Here is a 24745-nt window from a genome sequence, read left to right as displayed (position 1 = left end):
CCCCCGCGGTGTCCGGGCGGGGTGGGGACCCGAGGGTATTTCCAGAAACCTCCCTCGGGGTGCTCATTGTCTTCGGGGAGCCCAACGGAGCCATGGCTGAGGAGCAGAGAGACCTCATCTCTGACCGCGCCAGCGGTGTACTCAGCGTTGGGGACACCCAGAGGTGCCATTGCTGGGGACACGGGGATGGGGCACAAGGGGAGGGTGAAGTGGGCACAGTGGGGACGTGGAGCAGGGGGGTATTGCGTGGCTGTGGGATGGAAGGGGATACAGTCGGGTCAGGGGGGCACAGAGTGACTACGGGGCAGGGGATGGGGCGCAGACTGTGGGAATGAGGCACTGTGGTGCTAAGAGGACCGTGAAAGGCTCTGTGATGCAAGGCAGGGGCACGGGCTGCTGTGGGATGGGGGGGGATTGGGTGGTTGTGGGATGGGAGGCATGGGGCGGCAGTGGGATGGGAGAACTGGGTGGTTGTGGGATTGGGAGGGCACGGGGTGGCAGCGGGATGAAAGGGGTCACTGCACCGCTGGGCCAAGGGGACAAGGCATGGCGGTGGGGTGGCCAGGCTCACAGGGTGGGGCATGGAGCCATGGCGTGAAGCTTTGGGGGAAGCAGCTTTGTGGGAAAGAGGTTTTGGGACAGGCAGGATGATGACGTGGCCACGGGGCAGGAGCGACCCTGGACCCAAATGGCTTTATGGGGCTGGCCCCCCATGTCCCAGCTCTTCCCTATGTCCCAACCCCCGCAGGGGGGACACCCCGTCCAAAACTTACAGCCAATCAGAAGCCATGGAGCTGTGACGTCACTAGTTACCAGGCAGACGCCCGCGGAGCGGGTCCCGTTCGGGACTTGTCGCTGGGCCGGGCAGTCCGCTCCTCCCCGGGCCGCGGAGGCAGGGGCTGACCTCCGGGGCACCGCTGCACCTCGACAGTGCCGCATTCAGCCAGCGGGGCAGGATCTGGCACAACATTTTAAACAACATCCCATGAGTCGTGTCCTCTGCTCCATGGGCCAGCGAGATTCCAAGTGGCTTCATCATGCCTCAAAAGGCGATGCCCAGAGTGATGCTGCTCTCCAAAATCCCCTGGCAGCGCCCTGTCACTTGCCCTTCGGTCCCTCTCCCGTGTCCCCCCTTCCCCTGCCCCCAGAGTAGGTTTCGCTTCCCTGTGTGGGGGAGTGCTGAAATTTCACTTCTGCTCTCTGCAGTGGGGGAATTTGCATTTGTCTGGCTGCAAACCCCCGGGACAGGAGTGTCGGGTCGGGAGGGGGTGACAGCAAGATGTCACCTCCTGCTGCCGCTGGGCGGCTGAGCTCCCTGTGCGTGTCCCGCAGGTCTGCGCTGGGGCGCAAAGCCGCCTTCTCCACGCTCTCCATCCTGGTGGCGCTGCTCATCGTCGGCCAGGCTGTCACCGTCTACTACGTGTACCAGCAGAGCGGGCAGATCAGCAAGCTGACCAAGACCTCCCAGAACCTGCAGCTGGAGGCTCTGCAGAGGAAGTTGCCTGCCAGTCAGTAGCCCCATGGGCACCAGAGTGCTGGGAGGTGGAGGGGGAGAAGGGATGAGTCCCTCCGGGACCCTCCTGGACCACCCAACCCGGTTGGGTCCCCTCACAGTTCTCCTTCCTCGGCAGATGCCAAGCCAGTGAATAAGATGAAGATGGCCAAGGCAAACACACCTCTGGTCATGAGTGTCATGCATCCTGCATCCTTTGAAGACCTTTCGGTAAGAGAAATCCACCACTGCTTGACACTCCTGCTGCCCTCAGGCCTTGCTGCCGTGCTCACACTGCCCCTTTGCCTTTTTTCTTGAGTTCAAGGCCCCTGCTAGCAACAAAACCGAGGACATCGTGAAGCACCTGCTGCTGGTAAGGTCTCCTGCTCCCCCCCCCCCCCCCACGGCTGCCTCCTGCACTTGTCTGGGGTCTCTCAGGGTGCTCAGAGCTGGTGGGAGCTCTGACCTCCTGCAGCATCTGTCTGGCTGATACCAGCAGAACTCCAACCCCCACCCTACCACCTCATTTTTCTTTGCCCTCACTGTGGTGGTTGCTCTACAGCAAGCAGACCCCAGCAGGAAGTTCCCGGAGCTGAAGGACAACCTGATGGACAACTTGAAGCACCTGAGAAGTACCATGAATCATATGGACTGGAAGGTCAGTGCTTGTCACTGTCATCCTGTCCCACCTGCCTTCTGTCCAGGAGTGCTTTGGGAAGGGACATTTATCAGGACAAACAAAGTCTGACTTTAGCCACTCTTGGGCTGCTCCCTCCCAAAGGAAGGGGATGGTGTTCACCACCTTCCCTGTCCAAGCCAGAGCCTTGACATGGCTCCCTTGGGGTGAACTCCTCGCATGTCCATTAATGTTCTGGACCCTCTGATTGCAGTCCTTTGAGTCCTGGATGCACAAGTGGCTGCTGTTTGGGATGGCCAACAACCCCATGTCTGAGAACCGCAAGACAATCCCAGCAGAGAAAGGTACTGGGGATGGAACTGCTGAGCTGGGGACAGGCAGGGAGGTGTTGGCATGGGGGCATCTCACAAGGATCCAAGCCCTCCCTCCAGTCATGGACCTATCTGTTCTGTGAGGAGCCCCTGTTTCGTGGCTGTTAGAACATCTCTGCCTGTAGGGCATTTGGGGTGAACAAAAGGCTGGAGCCCCACCCCAAATCCTCCATCCCTGGTCAGACCAAGAGCCTCAGACAGGTCCCTGGGCAGGGGCTTGTTCACCTTTAACTGTTTCTGGATAGAATTTCCTGCTGAGAAGGGCCTGGGGGCTGATGGCATGTCCCCTCTGTTTTCTATTGCCCTAGTGCAAACTAAGTGCCAAGCAGAGGCCACTTTTGGGGATGATCAGCTGGGCCGCTTCCGCCCCCAGTGCGATGAGAACGGCGACTACCTGCCCAAGCAGTGCCATTTCTCCACCGGCTTCTGCTGGTGCTGCTACAAAAATGGCACCAAGGTTGAGGGCACTGACACTCGGGGAAAGCTGGACTGCCCCGGTAGGTTGCCAGGGCGGGGATGGAGAGGAAGGAGTAGTGTCCATGGACTGCTAGGGAGTAGGGAGGAGAGCTAGGAGAGGTGGGCATCCAGGCTTCAGGGAGCACCCCTCACCCATCCAGCGCCAGTATGTCAAAGCTTTAAGGGATCCCAAAACTCACAGCCCCCCACAGGTAGCTGGAGCTGAGGTGTGCAGTTTTCCATGAGCTCCCCTTGCTCCCCACTCAGCAGTGGGTGCAGGCTCTCCCCTACTGCCCTCAGAGGGATAGGGGTGGGTGATGGGGCAGCCCCAGGGTCCAGCACCCACATCCTGCCCTCCTTTGCAGGCACTGCTGCTCCCAGTGCTGCTGCTGGCACTGCAGACCCAGAGGAGATGATCTTCTCTGGGGTTGACATGCTTAAGCTGAACCCAAGCAAAGGTGAGTGTTCAAGTGCCCCCAGAGTTCTGGGGACTGCTGGAGAGGGGTTTTGGGAACTCCTTGAGCTGTTTTACTGACTACCTCCTCTTGTTCGCCCACAGAAGCGTAGAAGAGGTTGCCAGCAGTTGCCTTCAGCATCCCTGCTCCTTCAGCTCCTGATTAATTTTTTCTTCTTCTGCTCTTACATTGCTTTTTCAAGGCCGTTAACAGTGGGCATCCCTGGGCACCCTTCCCCTGCTGCAGAGCATCAGCCAGGGCAGAGCTGCCACCACAATCAGAGAGAGTCCTCACAGAGGGTGGGTAGAGCAGGCTGGAAAATTTTTTCAACCACCTCAAATCCATAAATCCTATTTTCTTTGACTCAACCTCCAACAACACACAGGCAGAAGTGCAGCTCACCCCTGCTGAAGAACTTAAGCTTCCTTAGACTGAACAAACATTAAAAACAGCAAAATAACCCCCACCAGCTTCTTCACTAATCGCTGTAGGCTGGAGCCCTGTTGGATTACTGGAGTAATGGGTTTTTATTGTGGAGTGCTCAGATTTGTACATAGAGATTCGCCTACAGCTTTAGCAGTGGGTAGCCATAGGCAGAGGGGCTTCTAATTTTTCTGAATATATCTGATTGTTCCTTTACAAATGATGTCACATGCTAATAATCTCAAATAAACTTTTGAATAACAAAGCCTTGTAAGCAACTCCAGCAAGGCTTCGTGTGCCGTTTGCAGCTGTCCGAGGTTATAAAGAAATGAAACTTAACAAAAAAGGGATAAAGAAATATCTCTGCAGGCACTTGGACAGCTGTGTCTCCACCCAGGACTGGCTGTGTTCCTTGTCCCATTCCTGGCCCATCCCTTGTTTGATTTCACTGGGACCCTGGGGTCCCCCTGCCCCAGACAGGCAGACCCTGGGCTCTGCTCTCCCACCCATAACATCCTCCAGAGCCAGCCAGCCTTGACCTCCCTTAAAACAGCTGAAGAAAAATCTGTTTGTTGTTTTTTATTTTGTATTTCATAAAAAAACAACACAAAAACTGACTCTGCCTTGGCTGAGAACAGCTGCTGGACACAACTGTTCAGTGCAACTCCAGGGACATGATAATCACCGCTGTCAGTGTTAGAATAAAAAGGAAACCCAAGAGCTTTCTTTGTAGTAGCAAAAGGACTGACACCACAAGTCACAGGAGAAGGGAGAAAAAAAGTAAAAGTTTTTCTCAAAAATATAGCTCTGTGGTAAGAGAAAGGGATAGCTGGGTGTCAAACAAGGGGAAAAGCAGTTTGCTCTGTTCTGGTCAAACTGCCTCCTCCCATTCCATTTGGAGGGATTATAAACACATCTCTGAGCCTCAGCAGGGCAGGAGGCAGAAAGTTACACAACTCTGTTCTAAAAGTCACAGTTAAAAGAAATTATAAATTACTATTTAAAAAAAAAGTTGGAATTCTCCAGGTGAGCTTCCTTTTCCTCTCTTCTGTTTGATCTTCACCCATAAATCTTTAATCACAGAAATGCGGTACCTTTGGGGAGAGGAGTTAAAAGTTAGGGATGGGGAAGAGGAGAGCAGCCTTACAGCTGAGCAGAGTGTAGGCAAAGGCATCTGGTCCACTTGCAGGTAGCTACATCACCATCTAATCCCCATCACTTTTCCAAGCTCCCTGGGGTCAGCAGGGACAGACAGACACTGCCAGAGGCCACTCATCTCTGCTGGTGACAGAAGTCAGCAACACCCAGGCTGGACATCTCAGCAGCTAAAGAGTTGAGGTCAGACACATCCAGAGGAGCCAGCACATGGCTGCACGACATTCCTCACACTGCTCCACTCCCTGGCCCTCTGATCCAAGGCCAGGCTGGCTCAGGGAGCTCTTAGAGGGCACATTGTCTTCCCAAATCTGGCCCAGGAGTTCTGAATGTGGCCAAGGTTACGCCGCTCAGGGTACCAATGGCCCGTCCCCACAGGCCATGTACCTTCTCACAATCCTTCAGGCTCAGCTCCTTTCTTCTTCTAGAATGGAAAGGGGGAAAATACATCAGTATCATTTGCACCACAGACATGAAGGACCAAGCAAAGCCAGAGAGGTTTCATGGACATGTCCCTGTAGAGGTGGCAGCCACCACAAGGAACATCCTGTAGTCTCCCTCTGTCACCCTTCAAGCCCTTGGGATGGGATGCACAAGTCTACCAAGCCCTCAGGAACTCCAGCTTCTGCTGAGAATGAGATGAGCAGACAGCTGGAGAGCAGCACTTCTTAGACAGGACTAAGTCCTTTGCCACGAAAAGGTCCCTGTGTTTGACCATTCCAGGGAGAGGAATCTCCTAGGACAGCAATACAGGAACAAGCCCTTTGAGTCACTCTAACCACAACCAAAGGTCAGGGTGTCTTAAGACTGGCAACAGTGAACTACAGGCTTCCTTGCACTGCCAGCAAGGCCAGGACATGGCTCTGTTCCTTCTCCAGCCAGGATAAGCACCACAGCTCAGGGTGCGACACATACCTTCTTTTTTTTCTTGTGAACCTCAGCAGAGCCATCTGCTACAGGCACCCCTTCCAAAGATGCTTTTTTGCTCTTCTTTTCTTTTCCAGTCTTCTTTTCTAGGAGTAGGAAAGTAAAGCCAGCTAAGAGAGGGACTCTGGTATTTTCAGCCTCTGAGAGGGAGCACAGACTGGTAGGAGCATCTCCAGTGAAATTTCGATTACATCCAAACCTTAGCAAGATTTCCAGAGCAGGAATTGGGTGAAGGCAGAGCTCTACCACAGGCAGCTGCACCCAGGGATGTTTCCCTAATACCCCTGAGCCAGAGCAGCTTGATCCCACCATCTGTGCACACACATGGGTGGAACTACACAGAATTTCCTTCTTTCCACCTCCTGCTGCCCACCTGCTCCAAGGAACTGCTTCAGGGCTGGAGTAGACGGGCACATACCAGAAATGAGAGAGAGGGGAGCTGCTGACACAGGGTGGACATAATGTTCAGCTCAGCACAACTGCTCAAAAGGCTACACTCATTCCTGTTAAACAGCTCACACAGGAGCCAATAGACAAGTCTGTCTCCTCCAAAAATAAGGGCTGTGTTTCAGCAGAACAGAAACACCAACAGACCTGGCCCAGCCAATCCACTTTCCCTCCCTAATTTTTTTTTAAATCCTACCAGATCCAGCACAAAACCAGCTCTGATTTGCAAATACAGGCTGCACTGCAAAGAAAAAAAATGGCCTTTGGATTAGGGCAGAGAGCAGGCCACTACAGAACAAGCTGTAGAAGGGTAAGAAGTGACAGGACAAGAGAAAATAGACTCAAGTTGAGCCAGGGGAAGTTTAAGTTGAATATTAGGGAAAAATTCTTCACTAAAAGGGTTGTTAAAACACTGGAACAGGCTGTCCAGGGCAGCAGTGTGGTCACTAACCTTGGAGGCATTTAAAAGATGTGTAGATATGGTATGAGGGGATGGGCCTGGGTTAATGGTTGGACTTGATGATCTTAAAAGACCTTCTTCAAGCCACATGACTGATTCCATGAGGGAAGCAGCCAAGCAGGAAGCCAATGGGAAAGTGGGTGCTATTTGCAAGGCCTTGCACCAGAGGCTGAAAGTGCATCAGCTGCAAGAACCTATTGCAAACCAGGCCCGAAGTGTAGATGCTTACTTTTAGCTGCTTTTTTCTTTTCCTTGCTGCCTGCCACCTTCTCCAGGTCACTATCTGCTTTCTTCTTTTTCTTTTTGGGTACTTCTTCACTAACTTGCCCTTTCCGTTTCTTCTCCTTGGGCTGCCCCACAGCCCCATCCTCTCCTGTCAGCTTCCGCTTCTGAGACGTTTTCTGCTTCTTGTTCTCTTTGTCTTTGCTCTTGGAAGTTTTTACAGCCTTGTCTGCTGTGGAGGACGGTTTCTTTTTCTCCTTTTCTTTTTTCTCCTTTTTCTCCTTTTCTTTTTTCTCCTTCTTTTTTTTCTTCTTCTTCTTCACTTCCAAGCCCTCTACCGTCTGACCTGCAGGGACTTCAGCAGCAGTGGTGACCTCAGTTTCACTCCCTGAGCTTGCCTGCTGTGACTGTGGGACGGAGAGCAGGGCATGTGATGATGGTGGGGTCACTTGCACCCCTGTTGCCCCAACATTGTTCTCTTTTGTTGCCAGGGTTTTCTTCAGTGAGGAAGCTTTGAGGCTGGCAAGACCTGGCTCTGTTTTTCCTGCCACCTTCTCTTTGTTGGAGGCTTCTGTAGCTTCCTGCCCTGAAGGGGGTTTGCTTTCTGCAGAAACAGACAAAAACAGAGAAGACAACTCAGGGAGCATTCATTACACACACTAGTCACAGGAGGATGGAAATATGCATTTGAAGAGGAGCATCCAGTTCTTCTCCCCCAAAAAAGCTTGACTTTTTGGCATCTGTAGCAGAGTCAGAGAAAGAAAGATGCCTCAGCCTGAAGTAGGTGATAATGGCCACAACAGCTCTGGCTGTCTGAGATGGGTGAGCACAGACGGAGCAGTCCTTCCCCAGGACACCATTCCCAGTGAGTTTGGGGCTTCCCAAGGTAGTGGGGGTCTCCACACTGCCTCCTGCAATCACCACCAATGGCCAAGCCCAGAGCCCCTGGCCCCTCCTGAGCCCCTATATAGTTAGTTCTGACTTCCTCAACAGCCCTTTGCACAATTTCATGACGTGCCCAAGGGACCAACAGACCAATCTGAACTTCTAGAGTGGCCAGAGTTCATCTGAAGGTGCCAGGGTCACACCAGAGCAGAAGCAGCTTTCGGCTCCAAGTTTTACCATTTGCCACCAAACCAGGGAAATGGTGGGACATTTTGTTTCTCCACAGGTCTTCTCACTTGCCTCCCCTCCTCTGCTCTCCAGACATGCAGCAGAGCCCACACAGCCCAAGGGGAGGTTTGAATACCAGCACTGTGCAGCAGATGTTCTTCAGGCACTGTTTGAGCTCTCCACAGAAGCTAGCAATGCAGTGTGCACTGGCTCCAGGGAGAGCCCTACCTGCTCCTGTTAATTACTGTGGTTGGAGCACATCTTGGAAGAGGCAAAGGCACTGAGCCTTGGAGGCAGCCAGCACAAGCAGGGTGTGGAAGGAGAAGGCTGTGCTGTGGCCAGGGAAGCCAGCAGACGGCAGCAGTGCTCCATGCTGTGGTTCCATGGCAGAGACACACTGGGAACAGGGCCCGTCCCAGTGCCACCCACCCTGTGCCACATGGCTTTGCTCCCAGGCCAAGCAAATTCCCAACCTTGCCAAAGGAGACCCACCTGCTTTGTGGTTTGCAGCCACCTGGTTGTCATCTGTGTCAGAGTCACTGCTGTCACTGCTTGAGCTGTTGGCCAGGGCTGCTTTCAGGGAGCCCTTGGCGAGGGAGTTTGCAGCACTCACAGCTGCCTTCCCTGGCCCCACCTCACCTCCAGGCTGGGAGGGAACCGTCTTTGGTGCCTGGGGTGTTACTGGGGTCTTGGAGAGGACTGGGTAGCCTGTGAGAAGGGACTGAAACAGCACAGACACGCTGAGGAGTCACAGCAGGGCAGCCTCCCACACACCAGACATGCAGCTCTGTCTCTGCTGCTATTATCTTCATACTTCAAGTGAAGGGCCCACCTTTGGCCACCTGTGGAGCCAGCTCTGAGAGCCCAGGGATACCAGGAGAGGGGCCAGCACTGACAGACACAAGCTGAGCCAGAGGTTCTCCTTTGTTCTCACCCAGCAAGGCAGGCTGGGGGAGGCTCCTGGCCATCAGCATGCACCCACGCACACTTAATGCACTGCAGATGTGCTGCACGCCCTGCACATTACTTACAAAGGCAATTTCACGTCTTGGACACAGCTTAAGTTACAAACTGAAGTGGGGGAAAAAAATCCCTGCTGCTATTGGCACTGTACACAAGTTCTGGTTTAACCCTTGCAAGGTACCACATCCTGCTGTCTATTCTCCCAGGGAAGGCACCATGAACCCTGGACCCAAGGCCTGGCTGCCTGGGGAAGCATTCCAGGTTCAAAAGCTTCTCTCTCTCTGCCAAAAGGTCTTGTTCACACCACTGCACTGGGGAACCCCCACTTCTCTGCTGGCAAACCCACCCAGCACCCTGTCTGCTATGGCTGAGAACTGAGTCTCTCAGCCCTATTTAGGAGCCAGCTGCAAGACACCAGAGGATCCAGCCTGCTCAATATCATACCTGTGATGCTGCATCCTCCTCCTCTTCACTGGACTCTGAGGAGGAGCTGTGGGCTGGCTGGGTCCCTCCTGGTTTCTGTAGGGAGCCTGCTGGAACAGCAGAGTTCCTCCAGTTAAACCACAGCTGCCTGGGGCTGAGCTCACCTTCCCAGCACAGGCACTGACACCAAAAGCCCTTCTGCCTCCAAAAAGAGGGGAGTGCTCTGCCAGGCTGGAGAGGAGGAATGCCTCTCCAACCACTGCCAACCTGCCATGGGCTACCAAAAGGCTGTTCCCCATCCCAGTAGCACTGAGAGCATCTTCTGGAGAGAACTGACCAGGTTTGGAAGGGTCCTTGGGTGGCTCTTCCTCATCACTGTCAGAGGAACTGCTGCTGTCTGAGACGTCCTCTGCATGAGTGGGTGGCACAGCCTGGCTTGGGTGGGTGTCCTGTCCTGGCTGCAGGACTGGCTGCCTTGCCTTGGCAGTGGAACCTCCTGGGATGGCAGTGCTGGCAGGAGGAGCTTTTCCCACCGGAACCGTTTGCTTTTGGCTAGAAGCAGCAGGGACCTAGGGAGAGGGAGATGAAAGAGATCTGGAAGGAGGAATAACTAACTGCTCACATCCATGAACTATAAACAGCAGCCCAGAGTAGATGGGCTTGGAGCACCTTGGCCCTTCTTCAGCTGTACTGCTCCAGTTTGTGTCACAGTCAGCCCAAGCCAAGCAGAAAACTGCTATCACAAAAGCAAAGAAGCAGCCAGCCAGCTAGAAGCCAGGAACAGCAAAGGTACCAGGGCTGCCCCTCTGCTCCATCCCACAGCAGGATCACTGTGGTCAGGATAGGGCAGCCCCTCTCTCCCAGCTTCATGAACACATCCCTCAGCTGGAGACGTGGCACCAGCCCCAGGCAGACCCATCTTCTCCCTCTCCCCTTAGTCTCCTCCATCATTACCTTTCCTGCCAGCACGTTGTGCTCTGAGGCATCAGTGCTTGAGCTCTCAGACACTCTGCTCACTGCAGGGACAGCAGGGGTTTTTGTCCTCTTCCCTGAAGGCAGGCTGGCATTTGCCTTTGCAGCCACTGTGCTCGAAACTGCAGTTACTTTGACATTCTGCTGGGACAGACTCTAAAAGAGATGGGAAAGAAAATCAGGACAGAGCAAAGTTGTGGGGAAAAGATACAGAGGCATACACCAATCCAGCACCAACTCCAAAGCCTTTCCATCATTTTCAGCACAGCACCAAGACCTTTTGTTTTTTAATTCTCTCCTTTTTAAAACAGTTGTGCCTCCCATGAGCCTCTGAGCAAGGCCTCTGGCACAGCATGAGGGCCAGCATCCCAAAAGCATTAGCTCGGTGCCCCAAAGGCACCTGCCCTGAGGGCAGGCAGGAGAAATGTGCTGTGCTTGCAGGCTGTGAATCCCTACCCACTGCAGCATGAAAAAGTCTGCAGCTGTAAACCTGTGCAGAGCGGGCACTTGGACTCCCTGATGTCTTTTACACTCTAAAAATCACACACCAAGAGTTAATTGTCAACAGAGATAAACAAAGACACTAACCACAGGGGAAATCTGCCCCCAGGTCCACAAGCCAAGACACATTAGGGGTTGAATTAACAAGAGCAATTTTGTTGCCTCACATTTAAAACCTCCCATCAAACTTACCATAAGAGGGGTTAAAAATAGAAAGGCCAGGGGCATGGAAACCAGGCACTGAGGACAGGACCATGACACAAATGCCAGCAGATGAGGGAGAAGGAGCCATGAAGGAGCACTCAGCCTGCTGGTTTGTGTTACTGACGAGAGGCTACATGAGCAGCTCTCCCCCTGCAGATCTCTGACAAGCTGGGCCTTTGTGGGCTGACACTTCCCCCACACATCATCTGGCTTGGGAAGGAGGGGAAGGAGAAGGCCCCACTCGCCGTGCAGCCCAACGCGAGCTCTCGGCCCTCTCACACAAAGCTCAAGTTACAGCAACTGCATCATTTTATACACTCTCACTAATATAAACATGCTTTACTCAAAGACTGCTCAGGATGGCTGCCTGCCCATCAGCTGGAGGGAGACAGCCTTTCCACTGGGCACAGCCTCGGGCCAACATGGGGAAGGGTTTCCTGAGCGCTCATAATGTTCCCCTCCCAGCAAAGGCATGTGTGAGGTATGAAGTGTGCTTGGCCACCAAGCCTTGGGCTCAGAACACCAGCCAGGCCACCACCACGTGGAACAGCAGCCATGTTCCTCAGTCAATACGGTTTTATATGTGGTTTCTTAGACTCAAACTGCAGCACAAGTGCAGACACCACAAGGACAGCTTCACACCAAGGCAGCTCTGGCCCCAGGGAGCTACGCTTTGCAGGACTGGCATGGAGACACGAAGAGACTCCAGTGGGAGAGCTCGGATCAGCTCCATGACACTCAGGGGTGCTCTCAGCACAGATATGGGGTCACCTTCCCTTCTCTCCAGCTGAAAGGCAGCAGGACTGCTGCACTACCCTCAGGGCAGATCCTGCCATCCTCCCAAGGCTTGTGGAAAAGAAAACCAAAGAACTTCAGAGGTCTGTGAGGAACCAGGCAATGGGCTGCCTTGGAGCTACACAAGTCATGGAAAGACTCTTCCTGTAAGGATTTGGCTGCTTTTCCAGCCTAAATTCCTGGAGTAGAGCAGAGGGGACAGAGTCCCAGGGAAGGTCTGGGCTTGCGTGTCTACTCACGTTCCTGTCAAAGCACTCACGCTCTCCACTGCTCTCACACACTGCAGGATTGCTGTGGCTGAGACGTGCACCCAGAGCTGGGGTCAGCCAGACCCACAGACACAGCCAAAGAAACCTAATCCAGCCAAGGGGAGGCTGCTCTGCACTGCTCACCACCTGCACAGCCACCACCTCCCAACTCCTGAGACCTCCTGAGTGTGCAGCATTAAAGCCTACACAGCCAGTGGGTCAGCAGCTCCTCACCTGGGAAGGGGGGACTATTTCGTCCTCTGAATCTGACTCCTCACTGGAATCATCACTGCTGTCCACAGCTGGAGGGGCTGGGGCTGAAGTTGGTGCCTTTTTCACGTTTGTTGTTTGGGGCACAGAATTGGTTTTCACTGCAGGAAAAGTTCAAGAGATTGTCACTGTAAGAAAGAATTGCTCTCTGGGGCTGTCCAGAGCAGGAGCTGCTCCATGTGCAGGGGAGAGTATGAAACCCATAAGGATGCAGGTGAGAGATCCTGGCTACTACCAAGCCACTTACCAGCTGCTGGAGGCTCCTTTTGTGCTGCAGGAGACTCCTCTTCACTGTCAGACGAGTCACTGCTCCCACTTTCTGAAACCTGGCTTTTCAAGGTGCTTACCACTGCTTTTTCAGGCTGCCCAGCTTTAGCAGCCTGGCTCAGGTTGGGAATAGGCCCGGGCTGGTCTGATAACCTCTTAACAAAAAAGAAACACAGGCCCAGAAATGCAGTATTAGTACAGGTGTTGTTTAGGAGTTTAAGTGCAGTTTCAGCTCAGGATGGGTTTTGTTGTACCCTAACAGAGCTGTTGCTAACATTCTCACCATCCTTGGTGTGTTATGAGTGGAAGGGGCTTCAGCCACTGCCTGGGCTGAACTGCTGTAGATAGATCCCTCTGAATTTAGCAATTTCCTTCTGACAGAAAGCCCAAGCACAATTTACATGTGCACACAGGCTAATAGTGCTTGTAAGCTTCTAAAAGCACTAGTCTCAAGTTCTTTCTTGAGACAGAGACACTGGCTGAGGACAGGAGAAGCACTGCAACTCCAAGACTCCCACTCCAAGGAAGCCATATAAGCACAACCTAGCCACAGTTCAGGGAATCAGCAGGAGTTGGGAAGCCTTGGGCCATAACACTTGCAAGATTCAGAGACAGCACTGGAGCAGCTACAGCCCAGAGCTGCTAAAGAGCTCAGGGTAGACACAGGGCTGACACAAGGGTTGGGATCACAAGGCAGGCAGAGACAGAGTGCAACTCAACTTGGAAGCTGATTTGTCAACAGGTCTAAGAATTTAGAAATCTCCAGACAACAAAACACCTCTGACACTCACTTGGGCTGTGTCTTTCTGCAGCACCTGCCAACACTTATATGTTCCAGGACAGACCACAAGCCACTTTTCCTGTTGTGTCAGGACCAGGAAGCCACAGTTACCTGTGCCCCAGATATACAACTGCCAGGTGAAACTCTCTCTCTTCCTGACTCTTATCCAAGGGCTGCAGATCACTCTCCTTCACAATGAAGGTCAGTGGTGGCAGAGGAGAGGAAGTGCTTGTGGAATGATCTGGGAATTTCCTCCTGTGCAGATATTCCCCAGGCTGGCAGCGCTCTGCACCCGCTCATTTACTCCACTCATGGCTCATCTCCGGGCTGCTCTGCCAAGGAGTACATCGTGTTTGCCAGGGCAGGGAGGCCCTGTGCACCCTGCGTGCGATGCCAGCCTGCTTTGGGGCTCCATGAGAGATTCCTGCCTGGCTGCACCATCCCTGCTATGCTGCTAATGCAGTGATACTCCCATAGCCCACAGCACAGAGCCTTTCGGGAAGACCAATCCCACTGTGCTTCCTGGCACAGCCCTGCCATGGGCTGCCACTGGGGCACTGTTTATCATCTCCAAGCCAAACACTAAACAGACAACAGCATCTGCATGTTTATCCCATTACAGAACAGCTCTCTGAACAAGCCAAGCACATTTTGACTCTGCTTAGAGAAACAGAAACCTCCACAAGTGCTTGGGGAAGGGGGAACCGCAAAACTCACTTCTCTGTTTTGTTTTGATACCAGTGAGTCACAATCTCCAGGAGAGAGGCCAGCTTTGCAATGCTGAAGAGACACAAGTACTTCAAGCAGTCAGAAGAATTCACACACACTGCTCTGAACGTGCTAACTCCTCTCTGCTGTTCTGAACACTGCTGTGCAAGGGAAGAGCTTACCAAGATTAGAGCCCACTGAGTTTTAAGTGCTTCATAGCAATGGCCTGGCCTCTCCCTCTATGTGGATGCACAGCAGAGGGCTGCTCCATTTCCTAACTTAGCAATGGAGTGGGAAAGAGCTGCCATGCAGGGGCATCATAACACAGAAAGAACATAACTGAAACCACCATAAGGTTTCCACAGCCTCAGAACTTCCTGGGAGGCAGCCAAGGTCCATCCATCCACATCAGATGGATGACAGTCTCAGGTGGGATCTGGCCAACATCACAGCCAAGTTACATCCAGGGAGCAGGTAACACAGGCAGAGAGCTCCTGACAGCTTGAGAGTCACAGGTACTGAAGTAACTCTGAGAGGAGGAAAATAACTCAAGAGGAAATCATTTTTCCTGCTCCCTCTTCAGCCCCCAAAGCAGAGCTGCCTGTGGCTCAGTGAGTGTGATGACTCAGCTCCCGCACAACCCATCTGCCACTCGCTGGGTCCATTTGCATCCTGCAGCGCTGCATGACAAGAGGAGGAACAACACTGAACCACGTGTGCCCAGCACGTTGTAAAATCACACTCCAGCACTGCCTGTGTGAGCACTGCCTGTACCAGCACTGGGACCAGCACCTCAGTTGTGTCATGGCTCAGCCAAGGGGCAACTGCCACTTGCACAGGAGAGGGAACAGATCCAAGGAGGAAAAGAGACCCTCTGTCTCTTGGGAGATTTGGCCTCTCCCCATGCAGACTGCAGTCCAAGATTAAAAGTTGCTGGCACAACTTCTGTCAGCACAACCCACGCGGGTTTTCCTGGGATGCTCAAGGAAGACACGGGTTCCCAACACATGGATGCACGTGTATCTCACACCCACTCCTTGTAAACAGAAGCCAAAGCCTGTCTATAGAGGGCTCAAGTGCCACCTTTGGCTCAAAACGCTCAGGAAAGAAGCAGCAGAGCAAAATTAGCAGTTCCAAAAGAAAAGCAGCTCACACCATCTTTAAGATCAGACTGTCCCCCATCACTGTCCTTTCCCCCCAAAATATGCAAACACCTTATCAACTTCTTTGAATAAATATTCTTTAGTCTTCAGGGGTAAACACACCAATTAAGCAGTTCAATTTAGGCATGATGTTCATTTTAATTGTGCTAATCCACCCCCACAGGGAAAGATGAAGCAGCTTCCAACGCTCTGTATCTGTTTGGATCTTGCACAGAAGCCAGAGGAAGTTGCAGGATACAGCAAGTCAGTGGTTAGCATATGCCCAAGTAGCAGATGGTGAGGAATGAGCTAAGAAGAGTTTGACTGGGAGGACAGGACTGTGGACACAGCAAAGCCCAATGGTTTATCTTCAGGCTTCACTCGTGGTCCTGCCTGTAGGCTACTAACACGGGAAAGAACAGCCTGTATAGCAAAAATAGAGCTCCCTCGATGACAAGCTCTTCCTTGCTGACTCTGGCTGTGGAGGGGTAAATGTCAGTTTCCAAGAGGGAAGATGCTGAAGTGGTCAAATCAGCAGGTAAAACTTGCTGTTGAAAGCTTCACAGAATCAACACTGGAGGACACAAACCTACCCTACCATATAAATCCTTCTAAAATGGACAAATCTCCATGGTTTTACAGTGGGACCTCATGGCACAGCTATCAAATAGCTGCTCCTGTCACCTAGAGCTGAATCCTCACATATAATCAATCATACAGGAAGAGAGCAGCACAGAGCTAACTGTGAGAGAAACATCCCCCTCCACCCACCTTAGCAGACCAAGGCTATGAAGACAAAAATGCAGAGCCTTGCTGGCTCCTGCCTGTCAATAGTCAAAGGACGTGTTGACAAAGAGCCTCCTTGCAAGGACACGTGAAGCTCTACCCCCAGCTTCCCTCCTCCCTTGCAGACAGTAAGGCTGCATCTCCAGAAGACTGCTTTCAGGGCACTTTCTGAAGGCCCCTGCAGCTCAAACTTGAGGCAGAAGGTCTCAATACAATGTGCCTAGGGATGCTCTCAGGAAGGGATCTGCACCCTTTGAGTTTAGCCACCTGAGTCCATTGTGAGCTCCCAGTCCTTGTCCTGTGGTTTGAGAACTCTGACCAAACCCCCACAAGAGAGCCAAGATCAAGATACCTGTGACCTTGCACGCAAGGCCACTCCAGAGGAGCAGGGCATGAGTGAATAGCTGGTATCAAACCATTTGCCTCCCACCTCCTCAGGTACAACTGTGTGAGACGAGTGAGGCTGTACTTGCTTCCAAATAGAAAGATCTTCCTCTCCAAGGGACTGAGAAACAAGGTACTCCTGGTGTTTCAAGATCAGTGGCAGCATCTAAGGGATAAACACCTGTCTTGCATACTCCATCCCTTGGGCTGAATGCAGCACCTACCTTCTGGCTGATGGGCACAGGGAGATCCTCCTCTTCACTGGCTGATGAGGCAGAGCTCTCCACTGGCTTTATACTTTCAGCAGGCTTTGTGGGAGCAGCAGTCTTTCCCAGTGAGGTTTTAACTGGCTTCGGCACTGTTGGTTTTGGTGCTGCCTTCCCTTGGGACACTGGAAGTGTTTTTGCTGGAGCTGCTTTGACTGAGAGTGATGCTGCTGGTGTAGGTTTCACTGGGGATGGGACGGCCTGGGAGGATTTTAGAGGTGGCTTTGTCTGGACAAAATATGAACAGTGTGAAATAAGGCAAATCCCACAGCACCATAATTCATTTGCTCAGACTACAATCAAGGGAAGAAATTTCAGAGCCCCCCAGGAAAGGCAAACCCTGAAGGAAGATTAGTGACTGCCAGGACACAAGGAATTCTTTCATCTAGCTTTCTTCATCAGTCTGGTGCTACTACCAGTCCCCCCCAGTGAGGTACAAGGCAGCACTTTGCACTCTCCACAGTAGGGAAGCTGAGCTGCACTACAGCTTGACAGATTAGACACTATTTATTGCAATTTATACCTGAGAAGAAAATCCACCATGTTAATTTGCCTCTTCAGGTGGGAAAAGAATCACTGTTTTTTTTTTTTTTCTTTTAAAAGTATGATGGATTTTTCTAAGAAAGGCACAATGGGTTGATTAAAGCTCAGAGCAAAGACACGGAGGTGCCTTTTAACACCTCACGCCTCCTTCCTCCCACCCCCAACATGACTTTGCTACACACTATGTGCATTTACAAAATTTTCTTTTCACTGCAGTTCCTAGCCCTGAGAGGCATGCAAGGAGAGGGAGGATCTCAGAGACAGGCACTTGGGTTACCAATGGATGTTCTTCATCTTCACTGCCTGAGCTGCTGCTCTCTGATGTGTCATCTGGCTGTGCAGCCCTGGGAGCTGCTGTTGATGCTGGTTTGGCCTGGCTTGCTGCCAGGGCTGTTTGCTTCACTGCATTCTTCTTCAGGGACACTGAAGCAGCAGGTGCACTTTTCACAGGTGCTGCATTAGACCGCACTGTTTTCACAGCTGGCTTGGCCTGGGAAGGAGGGAACAAAAGGGAACAGGAGAATCAGTAACACCTTGGAAGAAAACAGTTGAAAGCTCTAACTGCATGGAATCTGTTTTAAAGCCAGCTACGTTGCTAATTTTGACCAGGACAGGCTTTTTCAGACCCATGAGCCATGGCTTATCTGAAGCCAGTGACTTCTCCATGGACTGCCTGACTATATCCATCAAATTGCATACTAATCACCTCCTACAGATCCAAGGATCTCCCTCAGCCTCAGGCACTAGAAAAAGCTGGAATAGAATGGTTGATGTAGGCAGGGTTTAGTGGGGCTCTCAGCAACATAGCATATGCTCTGGTCTTGGGGATCTAAATCACCCAAGGTAAGGGATGCTGTCAGAATACAGCACTGCAGCATTTCCTCTCTTCTTCAAAAGAAGGGAAGTGATTTCCTAGGGACAAAGAATCCATGCTGGAGAGGTTACCTGGATGGCTGGAATTACTAGGTCCTCTTCAGAGGATGTGTCCTCGCTTGATTCCTCACTGCTGCTCTCAGCCCCAGCTGCCGACTCTGAAACACAACGAGGAGATGTCACAGCTGCTGCCTGCTCTGAGCCCCAAGAGTGTGATGCTAATGTGGCTTTTGAAGTCAGGGAAGCAAAACAAGCCACAGAGAGGGCTAAGGGGATTTGCAGGGAAGGGGACCTAGCCTTGCTGAAAACATCAATAGCCTGTTGGGAACAGCTTCTCCAGACAAATGCTGACCCACAAACACCTCTCCTCAAGTGCAGGAAGAAATGGGAAATGCTTCCTGGCCCCCCTCTGACCCTATGGGGTGCTGCCCAGCCACACACAGCTCCCTGCAGAGGCACCCAGCCTGGCTGGGCCTCCTCTGGATAAGAGCCAAGAGGAGGATCATTTCCAGAACTTTAATGATCTATTTCTCACCCTCCTCCTCCAACACACACAGACACACTTCAAAGCATTTAAAGATTTCCCTGAAGACTTCAAACCCCAAAACTAATCACTTTGCAATTGGGAATAAAGAGAAAACACCGAGGGGGCCTTTCCATAAAGCTGAAAGTATCAGCAGCATTAGTACTGCACCTCCTCCGGACATGCTACACTGTTAGCCCCAACCCCTGGGTATGTGCTGGGTGCTGCCAGACATCTTAGCACAGGATCTGCTGCTTGAAATGGGAGCAAGCATGCTGCATTCATCCCACGGAGCTCCAGAGCTGGCTGCTTTGCAATGTTCTAGCAGCCTCCCCAAGGAACAAGCATCACTCTGAGCTTTCCAGCAAGGGAGCTGAAAGGAACAAGCTGAAGGCATGTCTCTGATCCAATCTGCAGCAGAGCTGGAGCTCACACACATCTACACCACCCTGCAGGCTCCTTACCCGCTTTGGGGGCTGGGACCTTTGCAGTTGGCGTCTCCTCTTCCTCCTCGCTCTCAGATGAGGAGCTGCTGCTGCTGCTGGAACTTTCTGGTGCTTTGGTTGTTACTAGTGCTTTGCTTTGTCCTACTTTGGCCACAGCTGCTGTGGCATGTCCAGGCTTCCCAGGACCAGGCAGTTTCTGGGCCTTGGCTGGGGATAGAGCTGCAGCTGGGGCACTGGACTGCTGCTTGTTAGAGAGCACAGTTCTGTCAGCAGCAGAGAGCCCCTCTGCTCTTCCTGCTGGGGCAGCAGGCTTGGGAGGAGAATGCAGGGAGTTGGCAGCTTTGCCACCCACCACAGCTGCTGTCACCTACAGGAAATAAAGGAAGTTAGAAGGCTACACACAAACGGGGAACTAAACTGGAGGCAATGTACCTGCAACAGTAATGTGGCAGCAACGTAAGCCATAGAGCTCTAAGGCAGTGTTTATGGGACAGGTATCTAAGAAAAGGCTTATGGCAGCATAGGAGGGTAATTTAAACGTGATTTCCACCCCAGGACACAATTCTGCAAATGCTGAGGAGTCTGGGACAGTCCTGGCCTCAGAGTACCACCAGCCTTCAAAGCCAGGAGCATTGCCTTACCGTCACTGCACCTTTCCCAGCCAGATCCTCCTCTTCCGATGAGGACTCATCTTCCTCACTGCTTTCTATATTCACTACCGAGTTTGTGGCCAGAGGAAGGCTGGCTGCTGCACAGGAGAGAGCCACAGAGCAGCTGTGTCAGTGTGTTTCTCACACCAACATGGTCTCTGGTTCGCAGGAGGGCCCCATCTTCACACCTGACCCAAGACTATCACCACTCCACCCCATCCCTCTCCCAGTCACCAAGACACAGAATCTCTCAAGATCTGCACTTTTCTAAAGGCTGGTCTACAGCAGATCAGACTGATCTGCCGAAATATATCAGACAAGTTTTTGTTAGACTCTTCAAGCCAACACCTCCCACATCAGCTGCACCCAAGATCTATCCCACCTCAGACAGAGGGCACTGGCCTTCCAGACCAACTATCAAGACCTTACCTAACCCATGAAATAAGCCTGCCTTTGCTGGCCCAACACATACCTGGGACCAGCTAGAAGGTGCTCCACAGTGGGCAGAAAGAGGTTCCCAAAGCTTCATCTGAGCAACAACACCCATCCCTCCCTAATGAATCATAACAGGTTTTTTCTAGCTTCAGCAGACATCTGTGCTCCTCAGAAACTCCACATGAGAAGGGGTGCTAAATTAGTTGTCCTATTTTTCTATGAGCACAAATAAATAGCCATCACTTCACAAGCATTTTGTCCAGCCAAGCAAGCTGGGCTGTTCCTACACAAGTCTCCAGTCCTACCCTGTCAACTCCAGGGAGATAAAAGGCTCCTACCATTTGCAGCTTTTGCCTTCTCTTTCTCATCCTCTTCTTTCTCTGAGCTCTCAGAGCTGCTCACGGGATCAGGAACTCTGATCTTTTCTGGGACTGCTGCCTCCTCATCACTCACATTTCTTCTCTTGGAATTTGGTGGAGTTCTGAGGGAAGACAATAGGTGTCAAAATGGGGAAAAATATCTTGAACAAATTAGAATATAATTATTCATTTACTCTCAGATCAGGCTCCAGCCTAAGAATAGGCAGTGTAATTTCTCTACAGAGGAATTCCGAAGGGGGTGGGAAATACTTCTCTAACCTCCAAGGGACATCTCCAGTCCTCAGTAAGCTTCCAAGAGGAACATATTCCTGCAACACTCATGAGAAATACTGAACCTAGACGATTTTTCTGTGCCCTAGGCAGACTCCTTCTTACTTTAGCAGAGAAATAAAAACACACAGTCAGGCTGGTGCTGAATAGACAGCATCCTACAGAACAAATTCCTTCTCCAGGGGCTACAGCTACAGCCTCAGAGTAAGTGTAGCCTCAGGGTTAGGGCAGATATCCCCAAAATACCAGGTCCTGGTATTCCAGAGGGCCAGGAGAAGCCAATCTAAAGGGTAAAAAAGCCATTTGAACTTGGGCTCCCAAGTCAAAAGGAAAGTCAGGTTGCAGAGAGGTTTAAGAAAGGAAGTGGCTGGACCTGCAGAAAATGTGTTAGAAAAAGAGGAGGGAAAGAACACATAAGTATTAAACACTTAAGCTGCTCAACTGGGTTAAAACATTAAGCTGGAGAAAGATTTCTCCAGGCTCTAAATCCCACCTGTACCAGAGGAGATGATGTGGCTGAAGTTACTCATGTTTTCATTTGAGAATTAAAGACAACACGTTTGCTTTATTACAAGGGTAACACTGGGAACATGCTGGTGTGACTCACACATGCAATGCTTCTCAGCCCTGGGACACACAGTTATCAGAAGCAAATATTCTCACTTCTGGGCCAGCTTAGCCCATTTTATTTGTTCATCTGTTTTAAAAACAAGATTAGTTTAACAATTTGATGAGTAAAGACTGTGCTTGGTGTCAGAGCGCTCTGGCAGCACAGCTGTAACAGCAAGTTTTGTGCAAGCAGGCTAAGCCAAAGGCACATTTGCTCTTAGAAAGTCCTGTAACTACTCCAATAATCCTTTTAATAAAGCAACAGGACAGCCCACACAGGCAGCTTTGATCCTGCAACACCCTCCTGATCCAGTGGCAGGTGACAGCACAGCACAGACTGATGTGAGAATTTGTAGTGAGTGACCAGGAGCTCAGGGATACCCTGTGAGGGGAAGAAATCGTGTCTGCTAGCACTGTCCCTGTTGCATTCTGGAACATATGAGGCCTGCAGGGCTCAGGCTGCTCCTAGGGCTGGGCTGGTCCAGCTTTCCCCAGCTCCCAGGCACACTTCCACCCCCTCTCTGCATCCTCCAAGTGTAAATGCAGCCCTGGAGGGAGGCCACTTCTGGAACTGCAAATCTCAGCTTTAGGCTCAGTCTGGAAGAGCTTATGGACAACAGCATCAGGGGTGGCCTTGGTGAGAAAGGTAAGAGCCACAGGGTAGATTAAGGAAGAACATTTTTGGGCTAAAAGCCTATGAGCAACAGGATGTGATAAAGACAGCTCACTCACAGGAGCACTTCAGGATAAAGATACTGGCCAACACATCCCTCATTCTGACTCCCAACCAGACAGACCAGGAATAACAACAGATGTCTGTGTGGGGCAGGACCAGGACAGAAGGGTGATGCTGAAGAAAGAGGAATTAAACAAATGCCCTGATGCAAATGCCTTGCTGCCCCCCCAAGTTTAAAAGCAACAGTGTCTGGGAGGGTTTGCTGCAGCAGGCAGAATAACCAGCACGTGGGAAGGTCACCATCAGCACCCATGAGAGCAACAGTATTCAAGAGGGAGGAGCTGCAAACCCATTTCTATGCTGCTACATCCTCATCTAGATCCAGCCTTTCTCCTGCTCAGGTATGGAGGACCAGAGCAAGGAACGAGGCACTGAGCAGAAAACAACTTTGAAAAAACACTTTCCCAGGCTGCTGGCATGGCCATGCTAAGGAGATCCTCACTCCAGAGCTCCCAACTCCACAGATCCCCAGATAACCCAGCACTGAGGCTGCCTCAGGCCTCAGAGTGCTGCACTCAACATCCAACCAAAGCACACGGTGGGTGCAAACATCACAGATGGGAAGGCTCCCTCCTGCAGACCTTCAAAGGGGGGTAAGGATACAGGAAGGTGTTTGGAACATGTAAGGACTTGAAAGGACTGGCTGAAACCAAGAGACTTCCTCTGAGTCAGATCATCTGTGATCTAGGCCAAGGATTAAGTCCGTGTAAGAGCTCTGGCATTTCAGCACCTGCTCAGCTTCTCTGTTCTTGGGTCAATAATCCTGCAAAGCACGTGGCTCTAAAAAGAAAGTGAAACAGAACTGGAGAACAGATTTCTTACAGTAAAGCATGACTCTGAGCTCCACAACACTCCAGCATCAACCAGCACAAACAGCATCAGCTGCTCAAAACTAAATTAACAACTTATCTCCAAGCATAATCCTGAACATCTGAAATGAACTGCTACGAAACCAGAGGTTAGGAGAAAATTCTACTAAGCACAGTTATCATCTGAAATCCTTTGACAACATGGAATTCCAACAAGTAAAAATCATACATGCCATCAGCCCAGACGTCAGCACTGTATGGAATCTGTTTGATACTCATTCCCTCCTGTGACTTACTTTTCCCAGTGGGTAAAGATGTCCTCGAGAGAGGTCGAGAGGGAAGGGAGCAACTTCTGTGAAAGCAGAGCAAACCCAGTCAAGCACCGGCCCAAATGTGACCCAGTTTCAGGATGTGCCCACCAGACAGAAGCAGCGACCGCGGGGGCCCATCCAAACCTCCCCAAGAAAACGGGACCGTGCTCCCGGCACACACCTCCCGGTGAACCCCTCCCACTCCCCGCCCCGCGGCACCCAGGGCCGCGTGTTTCCCGGGAGATCTCTCCCGGAGCCGCACGTGTTCGGGGAGCAGCAGCCCCCCGCTACCGGAGGCTCTACCCGGCGGGCTGCCAGAGTTCTCCCCGGCCGGCTCGGGGCCGGGCCAGCCCGCGGGCACCGGGAGGACCCGCTGGGTGCCGGGACACCACGTGGGTCCAGCACGGACCTGCGGGCTGGCGTGTAGCCGCGGGCCCGCGGCGCGGCCGGCACCCACGTGGCGCTGCCGGCGGTCGGTGAGGGCGCGAACCGGGACCGGGCCGTGCGGCCCCGCCGAGGTCCGCGCTCCGGGCCCGCGTCCCCGCTGCCTCCCCCGCGGCCTGGACCCGGCCGCCCATTACCTGCCCGCTCTGCGCCTGCAGCTCCCGGGCGGCCCGTGCGAAGCCGCCGCGGAGCAGGTGCTGGTGGATGAGGGCGAGCAGCTCCCGCCCGCCGCCGCCGTCGGCGGCCATGGCGCGGCCCGCGTGCCGCGCCGGAGAGACGCCACTTCCGCTTCCGCCGCGCGGCCTCATGGGAAACGTAGTTCCGGGAGTGTCCGGGGGCACCACGTGGGGGGAACCCGGCGGGGGGCGGTTTGTCACTTCACGGGGGTCGGCCCGAGGGGAAAGGGGGAGAAAGAGGGAGGAGATCATACCAAAGGGTCTCTCATCCCGCCCCGGTGGGAGATGGGAGGAGCGGAAGGACGGGGGGGGGGGTGTTCGCCCCATGAGGTTCTCTCCCACCGCCTCGGCTGGGGATGGGGCAGAGAAGAGCGGGGGGTCCCTCACGGTGGGCCCGCATCGCTCTGGCAGGGCATGGTGGGCAGGGAAAGGGCGGCCAGACCACGGCCGCTCCCTCCACCGCCCTGAAGGGGATGGAGAGCCGGGAAAGCCCCGACTTTTCTCCCGGATGGAGAGCAGGGAAAGCCCCAGGACGCCGTGGCCTGAGCCGGGCCCCTCACAGCCCTGGGCGGGAGAAGGGGGCGAGCAGAGAGCGGCGGGGCAGGAAGGACGAGCCGCCCACCAGCGGGGGCGGCACACCGGGGTTGCTCACCAGCACCATATGTAATTCTA

The 24745-nt window shown here is 52.7% G+C and overlaps 2 protein-coding genes across 6 annotated transcripts; one reads left to right on the top strand and one right to left on the bottom strand.

Moving 5' to 3' along the window:
* Positions 1-4117, top strand: CD74 (CD74 molecule). Of its 3 annotated transcripts, none has more exons than XM_030229174.2 (9): positions 1-163; positions 1333-1508; positions 1632-1723; positions 1818-1865; positions 2055-2150; positions 2383-2473; positions 2809-2997; positions 3322-3414; positions 3516-4117. In XM_030229174.2, the coding sequence occupies exons 1-9, from the start codon at positions 93-95 to the stop codon at positions 3521-3523; spliced, it is 864 nt and encodes a 287-aa protein (XP_030085034.1). In that variant the 5' UTR covers positions 1-92; the 3' UTR covers positions 3524-4117. The 3 variants fall into 3 exon arrangements, with proteins under 3 accessions (XP_030085034.1, XP_030085033.1, XP_030085035.1); XM_030229173.2 differs by having other exon boundaries at positions 1812-1865; XM_030229175.2 differs by lacking the exon at positions 2809-2997 and having other exon boundaries at positions 1812-1865.
* A 281-nt stretch (positions 4118-4398) lies between these two features.
* TCOF1 (treacle ribosome biogenesis factor 1) lies at positions 4399-24162 on the bottom strand. Of its 3 annotated transcripts, XM_050979700.1 has the most exons (18): positions 24035-24162; positions 23439-23494; positions 20677-20819; positions 19895-20001; positions 19272-19620; positions 18357-18442; positions 17689-17901; positions 16827-17096; positions 12782-12956; positions 12499-12635; positions 10499-10672; positions 9882-10113; positions 9566-9654; positions 8651-8879; positions 7053-7649; positions 5905-6002; positions 5377-5413; positions 4399-4928 (listed from the first exon to the last, which is right to left on the bottom strand). In XM_050979700.1, exons 1-17 carry the CDS (start codon positions 24143-24145, stop codon positions 5381-5383), a joined length of 3099 nt encoding a protein of 1032 aa, XP_050835657.1. In that variant the 5' UTR covers positions 24146-24162; the 3' UTR covers positions 4399-4928; positions 5377-5380. The 3 variants fall into 3 exon arrangements, with proteins under 3 accessions (XP_050835657.1, XP_050835656.1, XP_030085032.1); XM_050979699.1 differs by having other exon boundaries at positions 4399-5413; XM_030229172.2 differs by having other exon boundaries at positions 4399-5413; positions 9566-9651.
* Positions 24163-24745: the final 583 nt, after the last annotated feature.

The sequence above is a fragment of the Serinus canaria genome, chromosome 13 (assembly GCF_022539315.1).
Source record: "Serinus canaria isolate serCan28SL12 chromosome 13, serCan2020, whole genome shotgun sequence".
NCBI lineage: Eukaryota > Metazoa > Chordata > Aves > Passeriformes > Fringillidae > Serinus > Serinus canaria.
This window is presented reverse-complemented; position numbering and strand designations above follow the sequence as displayed.

Bases quoted from the DNA above. Each gene is read 5' to 3' on its own strand.
- CD74 (XM_030229173.2), top strand. From the start codon at position 93: ATGGCTGAGGAGCAGAGAGACCTCATCTCTGACCGCGCCAGCGGTGTA. The intron at 1,509-1,631 runs GTCAGTAGCCCC...CTTCCTCGGCAG, and splicing joins GCAGAGGAAGTTGCCTGCCA to ATGCCAAGCCAGTGAATAAG. The intron at 2,151-2,382 runs GTCAGTGCTTGT...CTCTGATTGCAG, and splicing joins TGAATCATATGGACTGGAAG to TCCTTTGAGTCCTGGATGCA.
- TCOF1 (XM_050979699.1), bottom strand. From the start codon at position 24,145: ATGGCCGCCGACGGCGGCGGCGGGCGGGAGCTGCTCGCCCTCATCCAC. The intron at 20,002-20,676 runs GTAGGAGCCTTT...TCTCCTGTGCAG, and splicing joins GAAGGCAAAAGCTGCAAATG to CAGCCAGCCTTCCTCTGGCC. The intron at 17,902-18,356 runs GTAACCTCTCCA...CCTCCTTCCCAG, and splicing joins TAGTAATTCCAGCCATCCAG to GCCAAGCCAGCTGTGAAAAC.